This window comes from Pleurodeles waltl, chromosome 5 (genome assembly GCF_031143425.1).
Source record: "Pleurodeles waltl isolate 20211129_DDA chromosome 5, aPleWal1.hap1.20221129, whole genome shotgun sequence".
NCBI classification, from domain to species: Eukaryota; Metazoa; Chordata; class Amphibia; order Caudata; family Salamandridae; genus Pleurodeles; species Pleurodeles waltl.
Genome location: NC_090444.1, coordinates 143,829,101 through 143,851,855, shown reverse-complemented (window position 1 = coordinate 143,851,855; position 22,755 = coordinate 143,829,101). Strand labels below are relative to the sequence as shown.

Genomic DNA, 22,755 nt, shown 5'->3' with positions numbered 1-22,755 from the left:
TACTTCACCAAAAATATCTCCCACAATTGCAGAAGAGGTTTCCCTCCTCTGTCGCTTATGATGTAATTCAGTCACTTTCGGAAACTTCTTTAAATCATCTATCTGATCAGTTTTAGGGAAAACTATCCCCAAATAGCATGTTCCATACCATCCTCTAGAAAGACCGTCATAAGCATTAAGTCCACAAATGTAGTAAATCCCAGGAATTGCAGGGTCCTGACCATTCAGCATAAAAGTCAATTTACTCAAACAAAAGCACATGCCTACATTCACTCATTCCTACAAATAAAGTGTCAGTGCGTGATTTTGGCCTATATATACACAAAGCTTCCCTAAATGTAATGCATCTAGAGCTAACTTCCCTTGTGTTTTAATAGCAGTGTAAGCATAATTTATTCTTATAAATTCTCTTCTCTAATCCTTTCTCATCTTCTCCTTCAATGCCTTCCCCCAATCATTAGTATGTCCTATAAAGCTCTTTTCTAACGGGTGAGTAAGCAGGGTAGGTTAATTTTGTGAGCGTAAGCGGTGCTAAACGTTACTGTTGGTTCAAAGAAGCCTCTAACTAATACTATATCATGCTCTTTAGCTACCTTACTCAAATATCTAATAATAGGAACAAAATAAAACACCACATCGTAATTCGAGTAAAAATACCGTATATACTCTTGGTTATAGAATCTTGTTAGTAGCAAACTACAGCTTATGCCATAGGTTAAATGTAAACTATGGTACATAACCCCTTATTCCACAGAGGAAGGGATTTGCGTACACACAAGACAATTCCCTTGCATCCATCGTCTCAACATACTCACTTAACAAGCGATAGAATACATTAGAAGAAAGCTCTCCTTGAGCATTAGTATAGTCATGTAAGTATTTTTCATCTAACTTAAACATTTCTAAAGCTGTTAGTCTCAGGAACGGATGCAATAGTAGTTTCCTTCATTTCATGAACAGACATTCCCACTATCATTATTATAAACACTATTCCACACATAATTGCCACTCCAACACTCAAATATCTACAATATCTAATATTTCTAACGTGGTTATTTAACTCAGCCATGATCTGTAAAGAATCAGAAAGTAGGAATAACTCTTAGATAAAGTGCAACAGAAAAATCAGATATTTCTTTCTCACAGTTCAGTTTCACACGTAGGAACCCTTTCTCCTTTGTCAAAAATCGGTTAGCAGCTTGTCACATCCGGGGTTTCAATTGTCATATCAGGTTATCAATGTCTTTTCCAGTTTTATTTCAACAGTCTCTTTTCAGTTTTACTTTTGATCAGCTCAACAACTCAGTCTATTGATCGCCTTCAGGTTGCATCAAAGTACTGGTTCGGAACTTCTCTATCAAAACAAAAAGACAGAAACTCGTTTTGCCATTCACTTGTTGCTGCATGTGCCCACTCAGGACCTGCGTATCTTCAACTTGCTACTCTCTTTCTTTTCAACCTTCGTTCTCCCCCTAATTCTCCTTCACTCAGTTCTTCCTTTCTTGTAGTGTCCACTTCTTCCTCTATTGTTTCATTTATGACCAATTCCTTCTTTTTCCCAATTAACGATTCAGGCCAATTATCTCCTTTTCTCGTTCCTTCTGTCAATATTCTCCTCAGGATTGGGCTCTTTTCCTTTTCTTTCTCCATGGTGTTCTCTCTTGATGGACCTGCAACGGATTCAGGAGGAGTCGGGTCACTTTGGCTTTGATCCGCCTCAACTCTTTCACCCTCTTGATCTGGCACTTGCTCTGTTTGCCTTTCAGCGCTCTCTGCTTCTGGGAGAACCCCTGCTGTGCTCGGTTCTCCTGCTGTATCTGTTGAGCTAGGCTCTTGCTCACCCTCCTGTAATTCTTCACTCTTGTCTCTTATAGGGGTGATTGACACATCCTCCACAAGCTCAGGCTCAACTTCAGGTTCGGCTTGCTCTTGTTCCGGCTCAGGTATAGCCACTTGTTTTGCTGCTGTTGGTGCTCTCAACAACACTTCTTCGTGTTCTTGCGGACTCACCACTCTTTTTATGACTTGCATGTATCCAATTCGGCAGTCCTGCACACTTTACAGCTGTCGTAGTTGTTAGCACCACCTGGTAGGGACCCTTCCAACGCAGTTCCAAATAGGTCTTACGAATGTGCTTTTTGATGACAGCCCAATCTCCAACTCTCAGATTGTGACCTGGGTCATGGATGGGTGGCAGGGTAACAGCCTGCACCTGCTGAGAGAAAGAGTGAACCACATTAGCCAGACCTTTTGCAGTAGTCCAATACCATATCATCTGTAATATTGACAAGTGCATTGGCTAGAATTGCTGGCAGTCTCATTGCTCTACCCACTAGGATCTCATGGGGTGACAGTCCTGTCTTCCTGTCAGGTATGTTTCGCATTGACATCGGCGGCGACGGTAAGGCATCTGGCCATTTCAGATTAGTTGCGGCATACATCTTGGCAATTCTTGATTTCAATGTACCATTCATTTGTTCCACTAGTCATGATGCTTCAGGGTGATAGCTTCAGTTCAACTTCTGCTCAATGTTTAATGCTGCACATAAGAGTTTGATCACTTCGTTATTGAAGTGAGTTCCCCTATCTTATTCTAAAGAGATCGGAAATTCGAACTGTGGTATTAACTCTCTAAGCAACAGCTTTGCTACTGTGAGACTGTCATTTCTTCGTGTGGGGTATGTTTCAATCCAATGACTAAAGACACTCACAATCACCAACACATACCTCAGACCACCACATGCCGGCATCTCAATGAAATCCAATTGCATTCTGCTGAATGGTCCTCCTGCTCTTCCAATGTGGCTCAAATTTACCACTGTCCCTTTTCACACATTTAGTTGCTGACAAATTACACATCAATGACACACTGCTTCTGCTGCCTGTCTGAATTTCGGATTTCACCAATCAACTTTGAAAAACCTGACCATGGCATCCCTTCCAATATGTGCCTGGCCATCTGAGTCAACAAACTATTTGGCAACACCTTCTGACCCTCCTCAGAAACCCAAATTTCATCAGATCTTTGAATAAATTTCATCTTGACCCAAAGTCATTTCTCTTCTTTGTCTGCATTCTCCTGTAATGTTTTCAATTCTTCTAGTGTATCAGTCACTTTTAAGGCAAAACTTGTGCAATTATTTTCTTCTTCAGGCATCAATTCCCACTTGTCTTTAAACGATATACAGTTCAATGCGCACAACCTTGCGACTTGATCTGCATATCCATTTCCCAATGAAATGTGATCTTGTGTCTTTTGATGTGCACTGCATTTTACCACAGCAATTTCTTCAGGTAACTGTATTGCATACAACAACTCTTTTATTCAGTCGCCATTTCTCACTGGTGTTCCAGTAGAAGTCATGAAACCTGTCTGCGACCACAACTGACCAAAATCATGAACAATCCAAATCCGTATTGACTGTCAGTATAGATTGTGACTCTTAGTCTTGCAGAAACATAGCATGCTCTGGTAAGAGCTACTAATTCTGCTACTTGTGCAGAATATACACCTGGAAGCCATGAAGCTTCTAACGTGCCTGTTATTGTGCATACTGCATATCCTGCTGTCAATGTCCCTGTTCCATCTCTGAGACACGAACCATCAACAAAGACAATTTGGTCATTTTCTTCCAAGCGCGTGTCTCTAATATCACGCCTTGGTTTTGTACACAACTCAGTTACCTCAAGACAATCATGCTCAATGTCTTCTTCTTTTTCAATTTCAACAGTATCACTTGGAAGCAATGTCGCTGGATTCAGCACTGTACACCTCTTTAATGTTACATTTGGAGCACCCAATATGCTCGTCTCATACCTTGTCAGTCTTGCACCCGTCAAGTATTGTGTTTTCGTCCTTGTCAATAAAATTTCAACAGAGTGTGGTACCATTACAGTCAACGGGTATCCCATGACTACCCCCTCACATTGGGAAAGACTTTGACTAACTGCGGCTACTGCACGCAGACACCCTGGTAAAGCTGCTGCGACCGGGGCCAAGGTAGCTGAAAAATAAGCTACCAGGCGATAAGCATCTCCATGGAACTGTCAACACAGACAAGGAACAAGCATCACGTTCATGACAAAACAATGTAAAAGGCTTTGTTTAATCAGGCATTCCCAACGCTGGAGTTCTGCATAAACTCTCTCTCAATTCAGTGAACGTTTTCATCTGATCCTCATCTAGGATAATGGGATCTGTAAGTTCCTTGTGTGTCAACTGCTGCAAGGGTTTAGCAATCTCAGCAAAATTCAGAATCCACCGTCTGCAGTACCCTACCGTTCCCAGAAACATCCTGACATCTCTCTGTGAAGTCGGGGGACTTCTCTGCAGAATCATGGTAATTCTCTCCTTGGAGATTCTCCTTAATCCCTTCTCAATCTGGTGTCCCAGGTATTTTACTGATGTTTGGCAATACTGCAATTTTACAGGTGAAACCTTATGTCCAAATTCTCCCAACTGATTTAACAGGGCAATCGAGTCATATTTACACTCGTCCCTTGTTCTGGATGCGATCAGCAAATCATCAATGTACTGCACTAGAGTTGATATGGTAATTCCAATGACTCCAGGTTCTTTTTCAAGATCTGATTAAACAGTGATGGTGACTCCGTATACCCTTGTGGAAGCCTGCACCAGCTGTAGACTCTGTCTAGGAATTTGAAACTAAAAAGAAACTGACTATCCTCATAAAGAGGCACAGAACAGAAAGCTTGTGACAAGTCAACCACTGTGAACCACTTTGCATCACAAGGAATCTCAAACAGTATCACTGCTGGATTTGGCACCACTGGACAACACTTAACCACCAAATCATTCACTTTTCGCAAGTCCTGCACAACGCGCACTTTACCACATGGCTTCTTTAAGCCCATTATTGGTGAATTGCATGGGCTGCTTAATACTTCCAAGAAAATCTCCAATTATTTGTGCCACCTTCATCAGAACATCTTGCGGCATGTTATACTGTGAAAGTTGCGGAAATAGTGCATTGGACTTCAGAGTAATCTTAATCGGCTCTACTCCCTTAATCAGACCTACTTCTTTACCTGTCAGGCCCCATACTTATTCCTTCACTGTTCCCTGTAAGTCTGCATGCAATTTCTTCACAGTAAACTTTGGGAAAAATTCAATCAATGGGTATTCCACACTGACATTGTTAACCATCATTTCAGTCACCTGTTCTTCCTCATCATCACTATTGGTTTGTACTTCAATTCCAGTGTCCGAGCAATTAATGGAGCATTTTGTCTTACACAACAAATCTCTTCCCAATAGGGATAGGGGACTCGAGTCACATACTACAGATCTCTGTAGTCCCTGGTAATTGCCAACTTCAACCTGCACTGGTTCTGTGATTGGGTTTGTCAACTGTCTATTGTCCACTCCTACATCTTGAACTGTCCTGCCAGAAAGAGGTAAATTCAGGACTTCTATACTTCTCACTGTAGAGCGGGTAGCTCCTGTATCCATTATGAATGAGACCTTGTAACCCATCACCTTACCCTTCACGAAAGGTCCTCTCTGATCTACTTCTAAGGATGCTGCAGGCATACATGCTGCTTTATCCGAGCTGTCACTCATCCATTCTTTGTTTATTTCATCCTCAATGTAAAATGGAAATTGGTGCACTGTGTTATTACTACTGTCTTGTCTCTGACCTGTGACCTGCTGAGTAAGCATCACCTGTTGCTGCTCCATCGGGGCTTGAGGTATCTGCATTTGCTGTCTAGGTACCATGGGAACCTGCTGCTGTATTGGTTGCAGCTGTGTTAATTGTGCATGTGGTACCTGCATTTGATGCACAGGTCGAAAATTCTGCACTCGATCCTGAACATTAGGAATAAATCCTTTCATTCTTGGGACTTTCACAGTTTGAAATGTACTGACATCACCACCTTGCTGAACTACACCATCCTGTGCCATCAACGGACACTCCCGCTTCCAGACACGGTAACATCTTTTTCATTCCCTGCATGTCATTCTGAACCACTACAGTCCCCAACTCCGGACTACGCATCATGTCAACTCCACAACCTCTACCTCTCATCTGAGGCTGAAACATAACAGCTCTCTGCTGCAGCGGCATAGGCGGTACTATAGCTCCCTGCTCTCCTCTCTGAGCTGCCTTTATTTGCATCACCATTGCGTTCTCTTAACTTTTTGTGTTTCAATTCAAGCTTGTCAATACAGTATTTTGCATACTGCAACACCTCATCAATCTGCTTTGCCTGCCAGCAAATCAAATGACTCTTAATCATCTGCCCTACTTCTGGTTTCAAACCCTTGATGAACCTGAACACAAAATGCAACATGTCTTTCGGCTCAATTGCTTCCTTGCCGCTGTACTCCTTGAATGCTTTTAACAATCTTTCATAGTAGGTATATATGGACTCTTTAGACTCCTGAACCGTTCTGTCACTTCTCTGCCAATCAATATTTTTGGGAGAAATTCTTGTCTTCAGGAACTCAATTACCTTATAGTAATGTTTCATCACCTCAGGTGAAGGTGCACCCGTTACTTTATCCCTCTCCGGTTCACTTGTCGGCCAATCCACTGCTCTTTTACACTCGACCAATAAGTCGGCTGGCACCACTATCTCCAATAACCTGTTTAAGTCCTCCCACAAACATTTAGAAAGTTTCACAAATCTGTCTGTCTGCTGATACCTTTTGACCGGCTTCTCTCTCAATTTGGGGTAATCGTTTGTGAATGACAATATATCACTCCTATGGCATGGGACATGAACGAACTGCCCCCCTGGAATCTCTTTTATCAGAAGCATTTTTACTGATTCCCTTTCGTTTTGAACATCTTCATACCCCTCTTGTGTCTCTCACTTTCGTTTATCCTTCTTCTTTGACCATCTACCTTCCCACTTTTCTAGTGCTCCCCAGATTTGAGCACTCTGCAGCAATTCCCTCAAGTGTGCCTTCATTCCCGCTGATATAATGTGTTCAAAATTCTTTGCCTCGAAATCTAATCTGTAACTGTGTTTCAAATGCTTTGCTTTCTCAATCTCAGTCATGCTTCTCTGATAGCTCTGCCAATTTCTGATTTATTTTACTCACTTCTTTTGTAATCTTTGGGCACAAATACCTCAACTCTTCTTCAGTGTAGGACTCCAATCTGTTCACACCAATTGTTCCGTCAACTAATTCGGTTGCTTCTATATTCAGCCTTATAAGATTTATCTGCTCTTCGTCTTTGGGTGTATTCTGAGGTGTGTTTAGACTATCTAACCATTCACTCAACTGCTGTGCTGACAATCCCTGTAATGAGATGTTACTCACATTTGGCTCTGGTAGCTGTTGCATGACTGCACCTGGAGTTTGCGGCGTCAAGTTTCAAACTTTGATTCACATTCGGGCCATTCACTGCATCTGGAAGTGCTACAAGTGGACTAAGATCCATTAATGGTCTAGATCCATTGAAAGTCTGACCTGCGAATGACCTAATCTGCACAAGATCACTTACTCCCCTTCTCACAAGACTTTGTGACATCTCGTTCTGTTCTCCAACATTTGCTTTCTTTTGTACAAATAAGGGTACCACTGGTCCAACAGTAATCAGTAGCGATATTGCATCTGGAGCTGCCCAACACTTGCGCCTTGCGGGAATGTTACCCCCATTGCCTGGTTCATGACTGGTGTAATATCTGACTGTGTTTCTGTCATTGGTGTAAATTTCGTCAAACCCTGCGATTGTGCCGAAGGCAATAACATTGGAGTCGGCTGTGTCTGAGCTAGCATTGGCCTCGGGAGCACTTGCTCTTTTGGCACCATTATGTTAGAAACTGTCTCAAGAACTGGCACATCTGAATAAATTCTCTGTACTGATGGTAGATGTATTTGCGCTTGGACCACAGTAGTAGTCCCTGCATTGTGTGTTCTCTGTACTACCCCTGGTATCTGTCCACTATCTGTCTGCACTGCCCCCTCAGTTCCCGATACGTGTGCTGGAGCAGTTGTAGCGGCACTAGTACTTGGACCCCCTGAATATGTTGCAAAGGGTGGATGTCGATCCCTCAATAGCTGTGTAATGAGGTCCTCAACATCAGAATCCTCATCGTCAACATAGGACTTTATCTTTTTATTTTTCCCTGCACTCTCATTCTCTCTGGCACTATCTTCCTTCTCTGTCTCATCTTCCTCTGTAATTGCAGGAAACAATTTGACACCCTGCAGTGTCTCTGCTCGCCATCTTTTATGTTCCCAATCCCACCTAGCTTCAGCTAAGGATTTTTCTACTCATTTCATTCTCTTCTTGAACTTCATTTTGTGTTGCTGTCCGGCCACTAGCTCCCAAACCGCTAAAGCCTCAAACTGTGCTGGTCTCAGTAATGGCTTCATCTCATATAATGCCATTTGCAATTCATCCAAAATTCTCAAATGTAATGTTCCATGCTCTGGAAACGCTAAGGACCCTGGCTTCTTTGTTAGCTTACACCACTGCTTTAACCAAAGACACAGTGCTATACCTCGCTCCTCCACAATATACGCTGGAGAATTTTCCGGTGGGGTTGGCTCCCCCACTGATGCCTTAATGTAAGTGTCACCCTTCATTGCACTTCTGAACGCCTTGAAAAACTTCATTTTGTCTGTTTTTGTTTACTTCAATTCAATAATGAAATGACTTTTACTCCCAAGATTCCCTTCACCCGCTTGCTCAACCAATTGCCTCTTATGGACGGCTGCCAATCCGCTCACTACTCTCTTTACTAACCAACCTATCCCAGCGCGGCAAACTCTGACGTCACACCCACACACAGCGGCTGACAAAGTCTTGCTGCTCGTCCTCTTAAACTTCTTTTACACCACTAATGCAAATTATTGCAAGCACTATAACCAAAATTTATTAAAACAAACCTGCTGGTTTACTACAGGAAGGGGCACAATTGCTTCAGAGACCTTCGGATTTTCACTAATGGCCCTTCCGCTCATGTAGCTATTCCTCTTTCTCTGGCTCCCACATTCGCAAGCAAAATTCGACCTGCAAATTTTACTCTCAACTGGTCAGTGGGTCTGTCCTAGTGCACATAGAACTTGCCAAATCTCAGTCGAAATATTCCTTGTATTCCTCTATCTCACACACTGGCTTGTTGACCACGCCCGATCAACCTACTAAACAAGACAGATTACAACATATAACCAAGTGTCTCCTACACTTGTCAATATACTCCGGAGTCTTAGACCACACAGGGTCCGTACATCACCAACAACCACGTGGATAATTTTTTAGTACAAAGCGCCACACACATGTAAAGTTCGATGACTTCCCTACTCTCATACCGCTGAGTATGCACACTCCTACTAACCTCAACTGGAGTAAGCAGACTCCCTACTTTTACCTCACATACATCACAAATCACCTGCGGTTTGCTTTAAGCATGTGCAAGCGCAACATACTACTTTCACACTATCTCAAAACACGCCGAGAACATACCCAACTTTACTAGCAGGATCTGGGAAAGTCATTTCTAGGCTTAAGGGGACATCATCTTTGCTACCATTGCCATTTCAGAAAAACAAAATTCAAACTTAATAAAAATACACACAACTAACCCTAACTTAAACTACTACCATAACCAATAATCACCACATAACCAGCTCGCCAAGGAAACTACCCATCAAGCTGCTACCAAAACCTGTTAGCGCGCCTTGTCCTTAGTAAGAAAACTTACAAGGGGATGCATATAGGTTGGTGAACCTTTTGGATCGCATGGAGTATTCTAATCTTGCAGTCACCACTGGACCAATAATCAAATCAATAATCAAGGTAACATTTATAGAAAAACACCTTAAAACCATCTACTCATGAATAACAACAAACCATAAGGGAGTTAACAATTTGTATTTCCCTATTGATTACAATTCTAAGTCATCTGTTAGTTCAATCTTTCTCCAATCAACGTAATTAATTTATTAATTGAAAACATCATCTCTTGGAAAAAACGTATGCGACAATGCAATTTTCATAAGCTAAGAATGCCAGAATTAATAGTAAAGTTCAGCAATTAAGTTTGTCAGTCATTGTCACTGTCGACGTCACCCATAACAGCCTACCTAACCAAGATTAGCATCAGCATGTGGGTCTTCATACGAAAACAATTTGGAGAAACATCTACCTAAGTGAGAATTTCTATGATCAGCGCAGTTGGTACCTAGAAGAAAAGGCATAAAATTGTCGGTCACATTTTCATAGCTACCTATCCAAGATGGATCAGCAACAAGTCAGTTTTCATCTTCAGGTCATCAATTAGTCAGCTAAGGATCAGGCTCACAGATTATGAGCCCAATGTCAGCACCTCGGACAGTGTCTCCTGATGTCATCAATTCTCCTCCTGCAACTCTGAATTTTTGCCCCTTGTCATTACTTTTTATTAGGGTCTCCCAGCCCATTCCCCTAATTGCTCAGTCAGTCAGCAGATATGACTTTAACCTATAGTTTTTGTTTACCGAATCAACTAATTTCAATATTAATACGTTCACAAGATGTGGATTGGTTCCTCATGCGATGCTCTCATCATCCGGCTCATCAGGTATCGAAATTGTTGCATATTCCTCTTCAGTCAGTGCCTCTATTGTTCAAGTCCTGGGAAAGTACATTTAGCCTGCTCCACACATAATTGTATCAAATTGTCTTCATCGTCTCCTGTCCGCCGGTACATTGCAGAAAATTCTAGCTAAGTAACTTTAACATTGAGTGGGTCAGGGTCATTGCAGGCTTCCAGTCCTTTGCAAAGCGTTTAGTATTTCAGCTTTTTGAGTGTGCGAGGCCCAGGGAAACTAGGCCTTTAGTTCACCTAACTTAGCACTACAAATTAATGCAAAACATAGGTTATACGTCTCATTATGACATAGTATTACATTTTTCTCATATATTTTCATTATTTCATACAGTTTCAGTCATTTTAATACACATGGTGATCACATCCAGAGGGCACATTTTCAAACGTGCACATTATTTTCTTTATGATTAATTCCTCTATGCATTTTCTCATTAGTAATCACATATATATCATTAATAATTTTCTTAATTAGCATATCTGCTTCAACATCATTCCATTCCTGGAATCGACTGAGCGGGGTGTAGCTTCTGAGTCTAGGGCCACTGCCAGGTGTAGTAGCTACTCCCACCTCTTCTCACTCTATGCGCTGCCGCTCGGAGACATACCGTGCAGCTTTAGAGGTCATCAGAGCAAGCAGGGCTAAGCCAACCCAGTACCTCCGAACTAGATCGGATAAGGCTTCCGGTGTTGTTTGCCTCCAGTGGGGTCATGAAGATTTGATGGAAAGAGGTGGCAAGTTGATGTAGATGTGAAGTGGTGACGGAGGGTAAAACATGATCTCTATGCTCCTTCCAGAGTTGTTGTTTTGACTGTTGCTCTGGGGTGTGAGTGGTGCTTCTGCGATTTTAAGGATTTATTTCTCGTTTCGCATATAGTGGTTTCTTTAGCGACTGGACCCACAGGCATTTGTGCTTCTACAGAATATATTTCTCAAACAGCAGCCGTATTGATTAACTATAGAGGAATGAAAGACTATACCCCACGTCGCCTGCTGATCTTCTTTCGAGAATCATCATGCAACAATATTGAGAATCCTTACACAACAGTATTGAGTCATTACACAACAATATTGAGAATCATCACACAACAGTATTGAGTCATCACACACCAAGACTGAGAATCATCACACAACAGCATTGAGAATCATCGCAGAACAATACTGAGCTGAGGCAGTCTGGGAAATGTGCTTTTAATACAATAACTCTTAAACAAGCTCAAAGTATCCATTAACCAAATCTCCCTCATCAAACATTCAAGGATTAACCTACTGACACACATCTGTCTTAAGAAATTAAAACAGTGCACTACCTTGAGCAAGCTGCTATTATCTATAGATTTAAAGAGAGAGTTGGATCGCATGGAGTATTCTAGTCTTGCAGTCACCACTGGACCAATAATCAAATCAATAATCAAGGTGCACTACCTTGAGTAAGCTGCTATTATCTATAGATTTAAAGAGAGAGTTTAAAAAGAGGCCAAAGTTTGGGGCTCCTCTAATTCGTCTTCAAGATTTGCATGTCGATTAGCTAATTTGCAAGTCATTCTGAATCTCTCAGGGAGACTCCATAATATTCATGGTGCTGTTCTTGGCAACTTCATCCTGATCCAGGTCCATCCATGGGGTATTGGGAGGCAATAAAAGTTTCCCATTGGTGTGAACTACTATGTTTTAATTACTTGTTTTTAGGTCGAGCATAGCAGAGCTCAAGCGCTGCTTTTCTGGCGTGTTAGTATGTATCTGGGCTTTTAACCACGCCCATCACTACCACTCGTTCGTGGGTTTGCCCTTCAAAAATCCTTTGACATTGGTAAATGGTTTACCTTTGTTCCTCCTTGGGGAGGTTTTGTTACTGCCTCGACCATCGACCCTGTTACATGGCTAATTGCACTTTTGCCCATAAGTTTGACTTCGAGCGAACTTCTTTTTCCTTTTGTGTCTCTTCATGCTCGTGCTAATGGCGGTCGTGGTGCTGTGAATCGGCTCGCTTATGTTAACTGTTTTGCTTTTCATTTTCAATTTCTGTTCAAGAAAAGTCCGGTTAGAAGTTTACAACGCTAAAAGCTCTAACTCGAGCAAATGCGAGACCCATTGCATTGCAAACGCTTGTTGACCATTGTTCACCCTCTATAAAAATGTGCGCCGAAGTGTCTTTGGTTCCATATTTTTAACTCGCAGACTTGCCCCATCAGTATGTTCTGGTTGGACCGTTCCCAGAAATTGATTCCAGCAAGCACTGCTTTAGAACCTCAGCAGTAGTCTCCGTAATAATAATGATGTTTACTTGTACTGCACGTTGTGAACTGCCTGCTAATAGGCGTTATGGTTCATCAAACTAATGCTATATAATTCATCTCTCTCAGACGAAATGACTGTTGAATCTAGCTTCTTTCTGTTTGCCCTTCTCCTGTTGTCACTCTATTTAAGAGTTCATTTCTAATGTGACGGCCTCCAGAACAGATTTGCGGTGTTCTGCCTTCTTTATAACCAAAGGGGAAACTGCCACGCACATAAATAATTCACATTTGATGTGGAGCCGTTCTGTGATGGAGGAGTTAGTGTTTCTCCTTACGCGCCGGAAAAAAAACATAAAATGCCCTGAATTCCAAGAGGTTGTAAAGAGTCTAAAAATAGATCTGGACATACAGTTTATGGATACTTGCACTGCCTCGGGCCCCTGATGCCAGGCACTTTAGCGCAGAGGAAAAGTGGACTTGGCTCGCCAAGAAAACATGGACATGTCATGAGACAGATTAGTGTGTTCAGTGTGTGCTGTGGAGACGCTGCTACCGAGCACGCTTCTTGCATTTGAAAATGCTCACCGCCTACACTGTTATTTCTAATCTGCCATCTATGGGATCACATGTTCAGGTGCTGGTTTTACTTTGTCTGCCTTCGGTGTCCTGAGTAGCACATCGGGGGGCTTTGGTTTATTAGCAATACACTGAGAGCCAGTAATCCCCGGCCAGAGTTATTTTTTCGTCTAATAAAATACCTTCCCTGCACCCACACCAGCTTTGAGGATGGTCCAGGCCTTTTCCCACCCCCCACTGCTCCACTCAGTCCTTGCTCATTAAGTGTAGATCCCTGGCTGCACAAACGAAGCCACACATATTGGCAACACTTGCCATCGAAGGTCGCGATTTCCATGGGTTGGCAATGTTTGGTTAGTGCAAATTGATTTGTCGAAGCGTTGCCAATAATTGTTCCCGCTGCTTAATGTGGAAAGTAAAAATGTCCACGATCCCATCAGGATTCTTTTATGTGTATTGCCTGTGTCATGCATTTGCCACTTTCCTTTGCCTTTTTTTGTCATTTCACTGGACTGGACCGTTACCAGGCCTGGATTGACTGCCATTGCTTGCCAAATATTGGTCACGTGATATCGATGAAGACAACCATAATGAATTGTGCTAAACTGTTTGTTGGGGTGGAGGGCGGGATATGCTGTGGAGTACAGGGGTTTTTCTTTTGTGTGGTGCCATGGGCATTTGTCTCACTCGTTCTATAGCGTTGGTGTGTCATAGGTATATCTAGCCAAGAGTCGTTAGTCCTTTTGAGAGTTTGATAATTATCAACCACACATGATGGCTCAACTGTGTTGGATGTGTGTGGGAAGAACTATTTTGTGTGTGCTGGTGGGTGGTAGGACTTTTACTTGATATTAGGAGATGTTATTAAGGTCATGAGGCTGTCTATAAAGCACATCTTTGCCTTGTGGTATGCATTTGAGGCGTACTGTGTAAAATGACAGACCTGTAGAATAAAGGCAAATTGTAAAACAATGCAAGTCTTGCAATCCTAGATCAACTCCTATCGTCAGTATCGTCATGCAGCATCAAACCACACTTTCAAACCTGCGTCCGTGGCCAGAACGCTTACACCCACATGGGCACAACATGGCACAATGTTATGCAATTGGCAAACACCACTGCCACACGCAGTAGTAAAATGGACCATAAAATGCTCCCAAAAATCCAGCAGAAACTTTCAAACTCCTCATGCCTACAACAACATATCAAAATTACCTGCCAGGATTGTGATCTAAAGCAAGACAATACCTTACACTATAACCACGCCTCGTTGGTCATCAGGCACAACAGGGAAACACTTTCCACATAGGATCAGAGCAAAGGCAGCATCCTTCCACCCACACACTCTGCACACTGTAGCGTTCTACCCATGTAGGCAAGCACTTCAGCGCCCCACTTAGGCGTAATAAGCGCTATATAAGTGTTGTTATACAATACAATATGTAACGGCCAGCTGAGGCACTACAACCAACACAGATAAAGCTCAACAGTTATGTCCTAAAATAAAACGCAATGTATTGTCACATTAACCGGAACAACCACTTCTAAAATAAATATTGTATATGCATATGATTTACTAATCTGACACACGCCGATGTCCGTCGCAATTGATCGATGGTCTTCGCAGTTCTATAAAAAAGGTTGACGAGTTACAAAATGTGCTACAATGTCTTTGAAATTGTGGTTGGCGCTTTACAAATGTAAATTATATAAAATATGAAATGTCTATTATAGTGGGTTGGCAGCCTATCACTGCAGTATTCACCATAGAACGTTGCTGGTTTTGAAAGTGTGTTCTTGAGATGTTGTTTCAATTATGTTACATATGAGCATTTTCTGAAAGAGGTATTCTAACTGGTGTACTCTGTTGGATGTTTGTGGCATGTATTGTTGAAAAGTGCTGCTGGATGACCTGTGAATTTGACATTGGGCTTTCTAAATTCCCTGGGTGCATTGGTCCGTCAATCTGCTATAAGAAAGGGTTTGTTCAAGTAAGTTGATATTTCACTGGCCCTTTGACATGTCCAGTGTCGCGATGATTATTTGCACATTTTGCTTTGTACAGATCAGTGTGACATCCTCCACAATTTGAAATAGACTTTCCAGTCCTGTGCATTTTGTGTTAGTTATACCTCCCGTCTAGACAAGTAGAAGGTGTATCATGATGGTGTAATAGGTTTTCCTGCCATTGGCGTGATGATCACACAATGTTTTCTCTCGCTTCCATCTAGGCTGGGCTATGCAGGTTGCTGCCTTCATTTTCATTCATAGGAAATGGGAAGAGGATAAACATCATTTCGAAGAGATGCTAGATTATTTCTGTGATATCAAAGAACCCCTACAGCTGCTTATTTTTCCAGAAGGGACAGATCTCACAGGTTGGTTCTTGTTCATCATGTTGGCTGTTTCACTCGCTGCAAAATTAATTGTTTTGATGGGTATTGAGACATTGCTGTTGTTTGCAGTTCTGCTTAGTTTGCCCTCATCAACACATCTTTCAGGTAAGGCATCATCCACGCCCCCTGAGCATAGTTCATTCATTAATTGAACTTAATACTTTTGCATAGTGCACTATACAGCTGGATTTGGATCTCCAAGCGTGGGTCTTTGAAAACCAGACTGTTACGTCTAGAACAGATACAATTTCAGTGTTTTTTCGAAAACTTGGAGTAAATGCTTCTCTCTAGAAAAAGAGAGTTCCAGATACAGGGACTTTGATTGGAAAAGTCTCTACCATCTTTAGAGGAAAGCTTAAAACAGGAATGGTCACAAGGTCCAGGTCGGTGCCCTACTGGTTTGCAGAACCCATTTCCATCGCTGTAAAAACCTCTGAGTTGGTTGAATGTCTTTTACCCACCTTGGATGCAACCTCCTTAGGCAAGCCCCGGCAGCTCCGGAAATGGAAACAATTACTAAGTTCCATTTTTATGCAGCTGCTAGGAGAGTTTTTTTCTAGCCACACCTGCCAGATCCGTACGGCATGTTTCTAAGCACCAGGTCTCTATCTAGCCAGGGTTCATGCAGGGTGCAGTCATTTGTGGACAGCTAGGGTGTCTTGGAGTTGGGAGTCCTTCTGCTTTTTTGCTACTTTGGGCAGCACACAGGTCAGCCACATGACTTTTGGAGAGCAGTTCCAATCCCTGGGTGTCAGGCACAAGTAGGGAGCCTTTTTTCCCCCAGTAATGATTTTTGCTTCAGGTGTAGTCTTCTCAGGTCCAGAAATGTTCTGAGAAAGTGGAGGTAAGGTGCCAGTCTCATCATGTGCACTGGCCAGTTATTGAAGAATGCTTCCTACCCAATCCTGCCCACTTTCTTGCCCTATGTCGCTTTACTTTAAAAACAATCCAGAAGCCCTACATCTAAATTATCTGAACCATTCTTTCACCAAGAGTTTTGTTGGCTCTTTTCAAAACCAATCCCCTATTTAGATGGTCTTCTTCCCTCTGGCAGGGTCCCAAATGGTTCCTGCTGGGATTGGTGCCAAGGGGTGTCTCAAGGTCCTGGATATGAATAGGAGCAATTGCATTTGGCATATCCAAGACAAAAGAGGTATTGTCAAGGTTTTCCTTTGTTATGCCATCTGTTCCTGACCTCTCCTAAGAGATAGGTAATCCCAGCTAAGTGATCAGTTATTGCCAACTCCCTTGTCTTCCAGGGCCCGAAACCAAGCTGTTGTCCTTTTTCTGGCAGGCTCATTAACTCTAATGAATGACAAAACTGTTTTTCAACCTATTGTGCCTCAGGCAGCCTATGAACATTTTTACAAAGTTACTTTACCACTAAATTCATCAAATGTCTGATTTCACCATTAGGTCAGATTATGAAAATTAGGTACGAAATTACTTTTTCCTAGAGTTTTCCTAAGCGGATATGTGCAAAACATATTTTCATAACAGCTTTAGATAATCTACCCTAATCCCCAACAGTAAAAAATAACTTTTAAGTCTCTAGTATCTGCCTCAAATTACCACTAACAGGTAGATTCAAATGTTGCTTCAAGAACGACGTGGAACCAAACAGTCTATTTCACCACCAATGGTGTCAAACACATCCAAGACTGTGTTTGATGCATATGGCGAATGGGAGTGTAGGGATTGTTGGGTTGTAGTCACATAAATCAAATGGAGGTTCTTTCAGGTATTCTGCAGTCTTTCATAAGGGACTGCTGCTTTGTACTAAAACCAAACACAAGACTACTGTTACTCTCTGCTCTTACATCAGTAAATAATTCCCACGAATCACTTTAGGTACAAGTGCATTATAGTAAACACTAAATGAATCACTGGCACAGTACCTGTATCTTGGTAGAGCCAAGGGAATCATCATGAGACTGGTCCTGTTCTGAGGTTCATTACACAGTCCTTAAAGCTCTGCAACTTGGGGCAGTGATCAGGAGCTAAGTTTTACTCAGGACTTGTAAGTAATTCTATGAAGGTCTAAGAGATGGTTTTAGAGGAACATTTTTGAATGTGAGGCAGATTTCCAATACACTAGTGTTAAAGGCAGTTCAAAAATTTAATTTCACAAGATTTTCACAATCCGAACAACTAAATGTAAATCTTGGTACCTAATCATTAATCTGCTGCTGGAAGAAATATAATAGTTCTATCAATACAATGAAATTATTTGAAAAGTTCCAAGGATGCAAGGAAATTCTTTGAACTGACACTGCACAAGAAGTTCCAAAATATACCACAAGCAGAAATCTTCTGAGAAGATGATGTTGCAGAAAGCTGGTCGGGTCCTGGTGATGTATAGTAGGAAGTTAAGATTTTCCATGACCGGTGTTGTGTCGTCAATGCTGGCTGAGCATTGGATAATTTTCTTGAAGATTATGGGGGTTCCTCCACTGTTTGTTGGGGCAATCTTGGTGTATCTGTCGGGTGTGGGGGTGGCGATGTCTGGGTTGGAGGTGGGGTTGAGATATGTTTCGGTGATGAAGGCAACATCTGGGGTGAGGGCGGTGATAGTATCCCAGATTTCAGTGGTGTATTTACTGAGGGATTGGGCACTGAGCAGAATGCAGTGTTATGGCTCTGGGTTAGTGGTGGTCCTTTGGGAGGTAGAGGTGTTGGTTCCTGTGTGGGTAGCTGGTCATGTAAGGCAGGTGAAACGGCATAGGCGGCAGGCAAAAGGTCCTTCGGCGGAGCTGAGGATCAGGAGCTCGTCTGTGATGTAGCGGCAGATGGTGGGTAGGGCCAGGGGTCCTGGCACTGGGTGCGGGCCAGGTGCAGATGGGTGCGAATGGGCTTGCCTTTGGTGTGCTGGCGGTATGCACACTGTTGCGCAGTGACTGCCATTCAATATGTCCTGGAGTGGGAGGGGCGGAGGGGGGAGCAGATTGGGAAAGAAAGCGGGACAAGAGGGGACCTGAGCAGGGGCAGAAAGAGTAGAAAAATCGATGGGTGTGGGGGGAAGGGGGACCTGAGCAACAATCCAGGAAAAAAGGAGAGACAAAGAAAACCAGAAGGCAGAGCAGCAGTGGCACTATACTGGCAATATACTACAGGCACTAGATTGAGCAGGCCCCTCCATCTCCCCTTGCTCTATGCGGTCACATAGCGACCGCCATTAAGTAGGTCCTGGAGTGGGAGGGGCACAGGAGGCGGAGCAGAGCAGGGGGAAAAAAACGGGACTCAGGGAAGGCCTGAACTGGGGCTGAAAGAGCAGAAAAATCGCAAGGGAAGCAGGGGTCTTATTCAGAAGCCAGGAATTAAGGAGAGGCAGAGAAAACCAGGAGTCAGGCCACCAGTGGCATTATACGGCAGGCACAATATAGTGCTTAGCAGTAGGTGCTAGGGGAGCTATAGCGCCTGCTCAATGGGATCGTGCATCAAATGCCATTAAGTAGGTCCTGGAGTGGGAGGGCAACAGGAGGTGGAGCAGAGCAGGGAAAACGGGACGCAGGGGGCCTGAGCGGGGGCAGAAAGAGCTGGAAAACCACAGGGGAGGCGGGGGCGTGAACAACAAGCCAGGAAAAAAAGAGAGGCAGAGAAAACGAGGATGCAGGGTAGCTCTATATAGTGCTTAGCAGTAGGTGCCAGGGGGAGCTGGAAGGGCCTGCTCTCTTTGGGAATGTCTCTGAACCAGGAAACATAAGCAACATTCATTTGAGAGACAGCTCCACGTTGTTTACGAGACCTTGCATTTTGAGCTCCTTGGGCTGGGCTGGGCCCACCCTGACTCTGCTTTGCTGGTGGTGACGCACTGATAGTGGGCATGAAGGGCTTGCAGCACAAGCCAAGATTGATGCATTGCATAACTGGTGTAGGTGGACCTGCGGGCCCACCTCATCTGTTCTATTCAACTCAAGGTAAATATATTATAGCAGCAAGCTAAGGCATAAAAAACTAGTTAAAAATAAAATGCAGTAATTCGCCCCTGGTTGAAGCCCAGCAGGGAATCGGGGGCGTAGACCTAGTGGCAACACAGTAGGAAACAGAACAACCAGCCACCAACCCTACCAGGCTGAAGCAGGTTGGACCCTCAATGAAAATTATGATAAACAGAAAGGCTTCAAATCAGACAAAAAAAGAATTGCCAAAGCCAGTATGTTTTGTCTTTGCGGAAGCTATTTGGCTTTAGTGTTTTTTAAAGATGTTACACAGCAGCGCAGGCTGCTGTGCAACATGGCTTAAATTAAATAAAAACAAAGCGTTATAGTGCGGTCAACACTGGCCGCGCCATAGCGATTTGTTTTTATTCACTTCGAGCCATGCCACTGTATTGCAAGATTGAACTTGTCTCTGTGGAACCAGTATGTTACGCTAAAAGATTGTGTCCTCCTCTTTGCGTGTGCATACTCATGTGGACTGAGTCGCATTCTACTCTGGTGAGTTTGCAGAGATGACACCAGGTAGTCCTTCCAGCCTCTTGCTGTGGGTGCCATTCTGTTGAGATCCAACAAAATAAGGCTGTGTCCTTCGGACTCCTCTTCATCTCCAGTGGTTAATTTCTACTCCTGTTCAGTGCAGACGTTTTTGACAAGGATTAATCCTCAAGATCTCTAGCACCATTCCATAATTGATTGTTGCCCAGGAGGCACGGAAGACATTCTTGCACTGTGAAATGCTAAAACCCTCTAACAGGACCTGTGTTCTAGTTGGTCCTACTGAGCCTTGATACCTCTATCTTGATAACGATCTTAAGTGAACTGAGGAGTATGCAATCAACCTTCCTTTACTCCAGTATTGGAACTTTCATAGATTCACATGCTTGAATCATTCCCCGTCGTCGAGATGGGAGTCCCGGTACAATTTTCACAAGTAATGTTAAAACATATTGAAGAGAAAAAAGCCCTAGGCCTCTTCAATTTCATAGTCTATCAGAGTCATTTTGTGAAAAGGACCAAACCTGATCCTCCACCAATCCGGCGACAGCACCCTTCAGAACCTGCTGAGAGAAGCTCTAGCACCTCAGATTTTCTACCGCACGTCGTGCTAGGGAGTCTCCTCAGAGCTCTGCTCTGTCTTCACACCTTTATTCAGCTCTTTTTCTCTCAGAGAAACTCATTTGTTTGGATTTGTCAGCTATTTTTCAACTATGTCTGACAAGGAAAAGAAGAGTCTCTTTAGAGACTGCAAGACTTGTTGGAAGAAAAGACTTCATTCTGAAGACCCTCATCAAGACTGCATTTACTGCCTGTACCCAGATCATTCAGCCAAGGACTGTAAGATTTGCCGTACTTTTTCTTCTAAGACCTTAAAAGATAGAGAAGGCAGATTATTAATATGGCTGCAGAAACTAAAACATAGGAAGGATCCAGTTTCTGGTTCTGAGAGTGAGGAATCATCAACATCTAAGAGATCAGCTAAAAGGGCAAGATCACGCTCTAGATCTCCCTCACAAATCTCAAGAAAAGCCCTCAAAAAGACTGCTTCAGGGTCTTATAAGGGTCGCAGCCCATCTTCTTCCCCAACTAAACTCAAGTAAAGAGGGGAAAAGACATTCTTCCAGTTCTGAGAGGCACAGGAAATCTTCATCTGTTCCACCATCTGTGCCTTTCAAAAAGCCATCCTCTGTGACTGGAAAAAAGGCCTCGTCGACGGATTCCCCGTCGGCGGCACCGTCGGTGGGCGCATTGCCGACGGCAACAGCTACTTCAGGATTTCCATCGTCAACGGCTCCGTCGGCGACCTCGTCGACTAGAACAAGTACACCACAGTCGACGAGAACTGCAACGACGACATCAGCGTCGATGACCGTCTACACCTCGTCATCGTCAACGGTGCTGATGTCAGTGTCAGCCCTACCGTCGTCGAAGGTAGACTCGTCGGCAAAGCTTTCTGCTATTAAAATAACTGTGCGTCCAGCGTCGACGGCACCGTCCATGACAAAGTCGATTTACACGTCGTCGACGACACCGTCGACGAGGGAAAAACATCAAAAAAGAGGAGAAAAGTTAACTCCAACCCACACATCACCTAGTAAGGTATCCTCCCTGGTGCCAGTAAATCTTTTGGAGGGAGATGAAGATTCAGATGAAGACGGGCCTTTTGGAACAGCCCACAGCCCTTCTGAATTGAATGTAAAATACCAGGAAGAGGAGGAATATGAGGAAGCTTATGATCCCCAGGCTTACTCTGAGCATCAGCAGTATCAGCAGGGAGCGTATATTCCTTCCGACCTGCTTACTGGCCTTAGAGCGATGTTAGTGGATTACAACAGAAGGTTTCCTCCACAAGGAGAACAGCCTTCTCCATTGCCTATTTCTGGTGTTTCTACTCCACATCAAAGACCAACGTCTTTGCATCTCACAGATGTGGCCACTCCGGACATGACAATTCCCCAAGACACTGACATCTCAGAAGGAGATCAGGATGAAGGAGAGCTCATAGACACTCACTCAGAGTGGGACGAGTACATTATTCCTGCTCCATCTTCTCCTTCTCATTCGAAGGTGGAATCCCCACCTGAAGACATTGGCGGTTTTCACAATCTCCTAGAGAGGGCAGCCAAGCGTTTTGCTTTACCGCTACCTACGAAGCAAACAGATTGTTTCCTATATGATTTTAAAGAGCCCTTTCAAAAGTCTGTGCGCTCTATCCCGATGGTGAACTACCTGTGGGAAGAGGGCCTTAAAGTCATGAATAATCCAGCAACAGTCACAGCAGTTTTGCCACGTCTGGATAAGAAATACAAAGCTCCTGATGATGCACCAACATGCTTGACAGGACATCCTCCTCCGGATTCAGTAGTAGCTCAGGCGGCTCGAAGATCAAAAAATCCTTCTGCTCCGATTTCCGCACCCCCAGACAAGGAGGGTAGGCGGCTAGATAACCTAGGGAAAATATTTTCGTCTATGGCCAGCCTAGTGCTTAGAGCTGCCAACTCCTTGGCTATTTTGTCTCGATACGACAGACAGCTTTGGGC

General features: G+C 43.4%; 1 protein-coding gene across 4 annotated transcripts in view; it reads left to right on the top strand.

The window, feature by feature from the left end:
* The window catches only part of LCLAT1 (lysocardiolipin acyltransferase 1), a 591,785-nt gene that overhangs the window by 301,886 nt on the left and 267,144 nt on the right, over nt 1–22,755 (top strand). For all 4 annotated transcript variants that reach the window (XM_069233815.1, XM_069233812.1, XM_069233813.1 and 1 more), the window contains one exon: nt 15,615–15,761. In XM_069233815.1, coding sequence (XP_069089916.1) covers nt 15,615–15,761 — 147 coding nt within the window. The remainder of the gene's footprint in view (nt 1–15,614; nt 15,762–22,755) is intronic.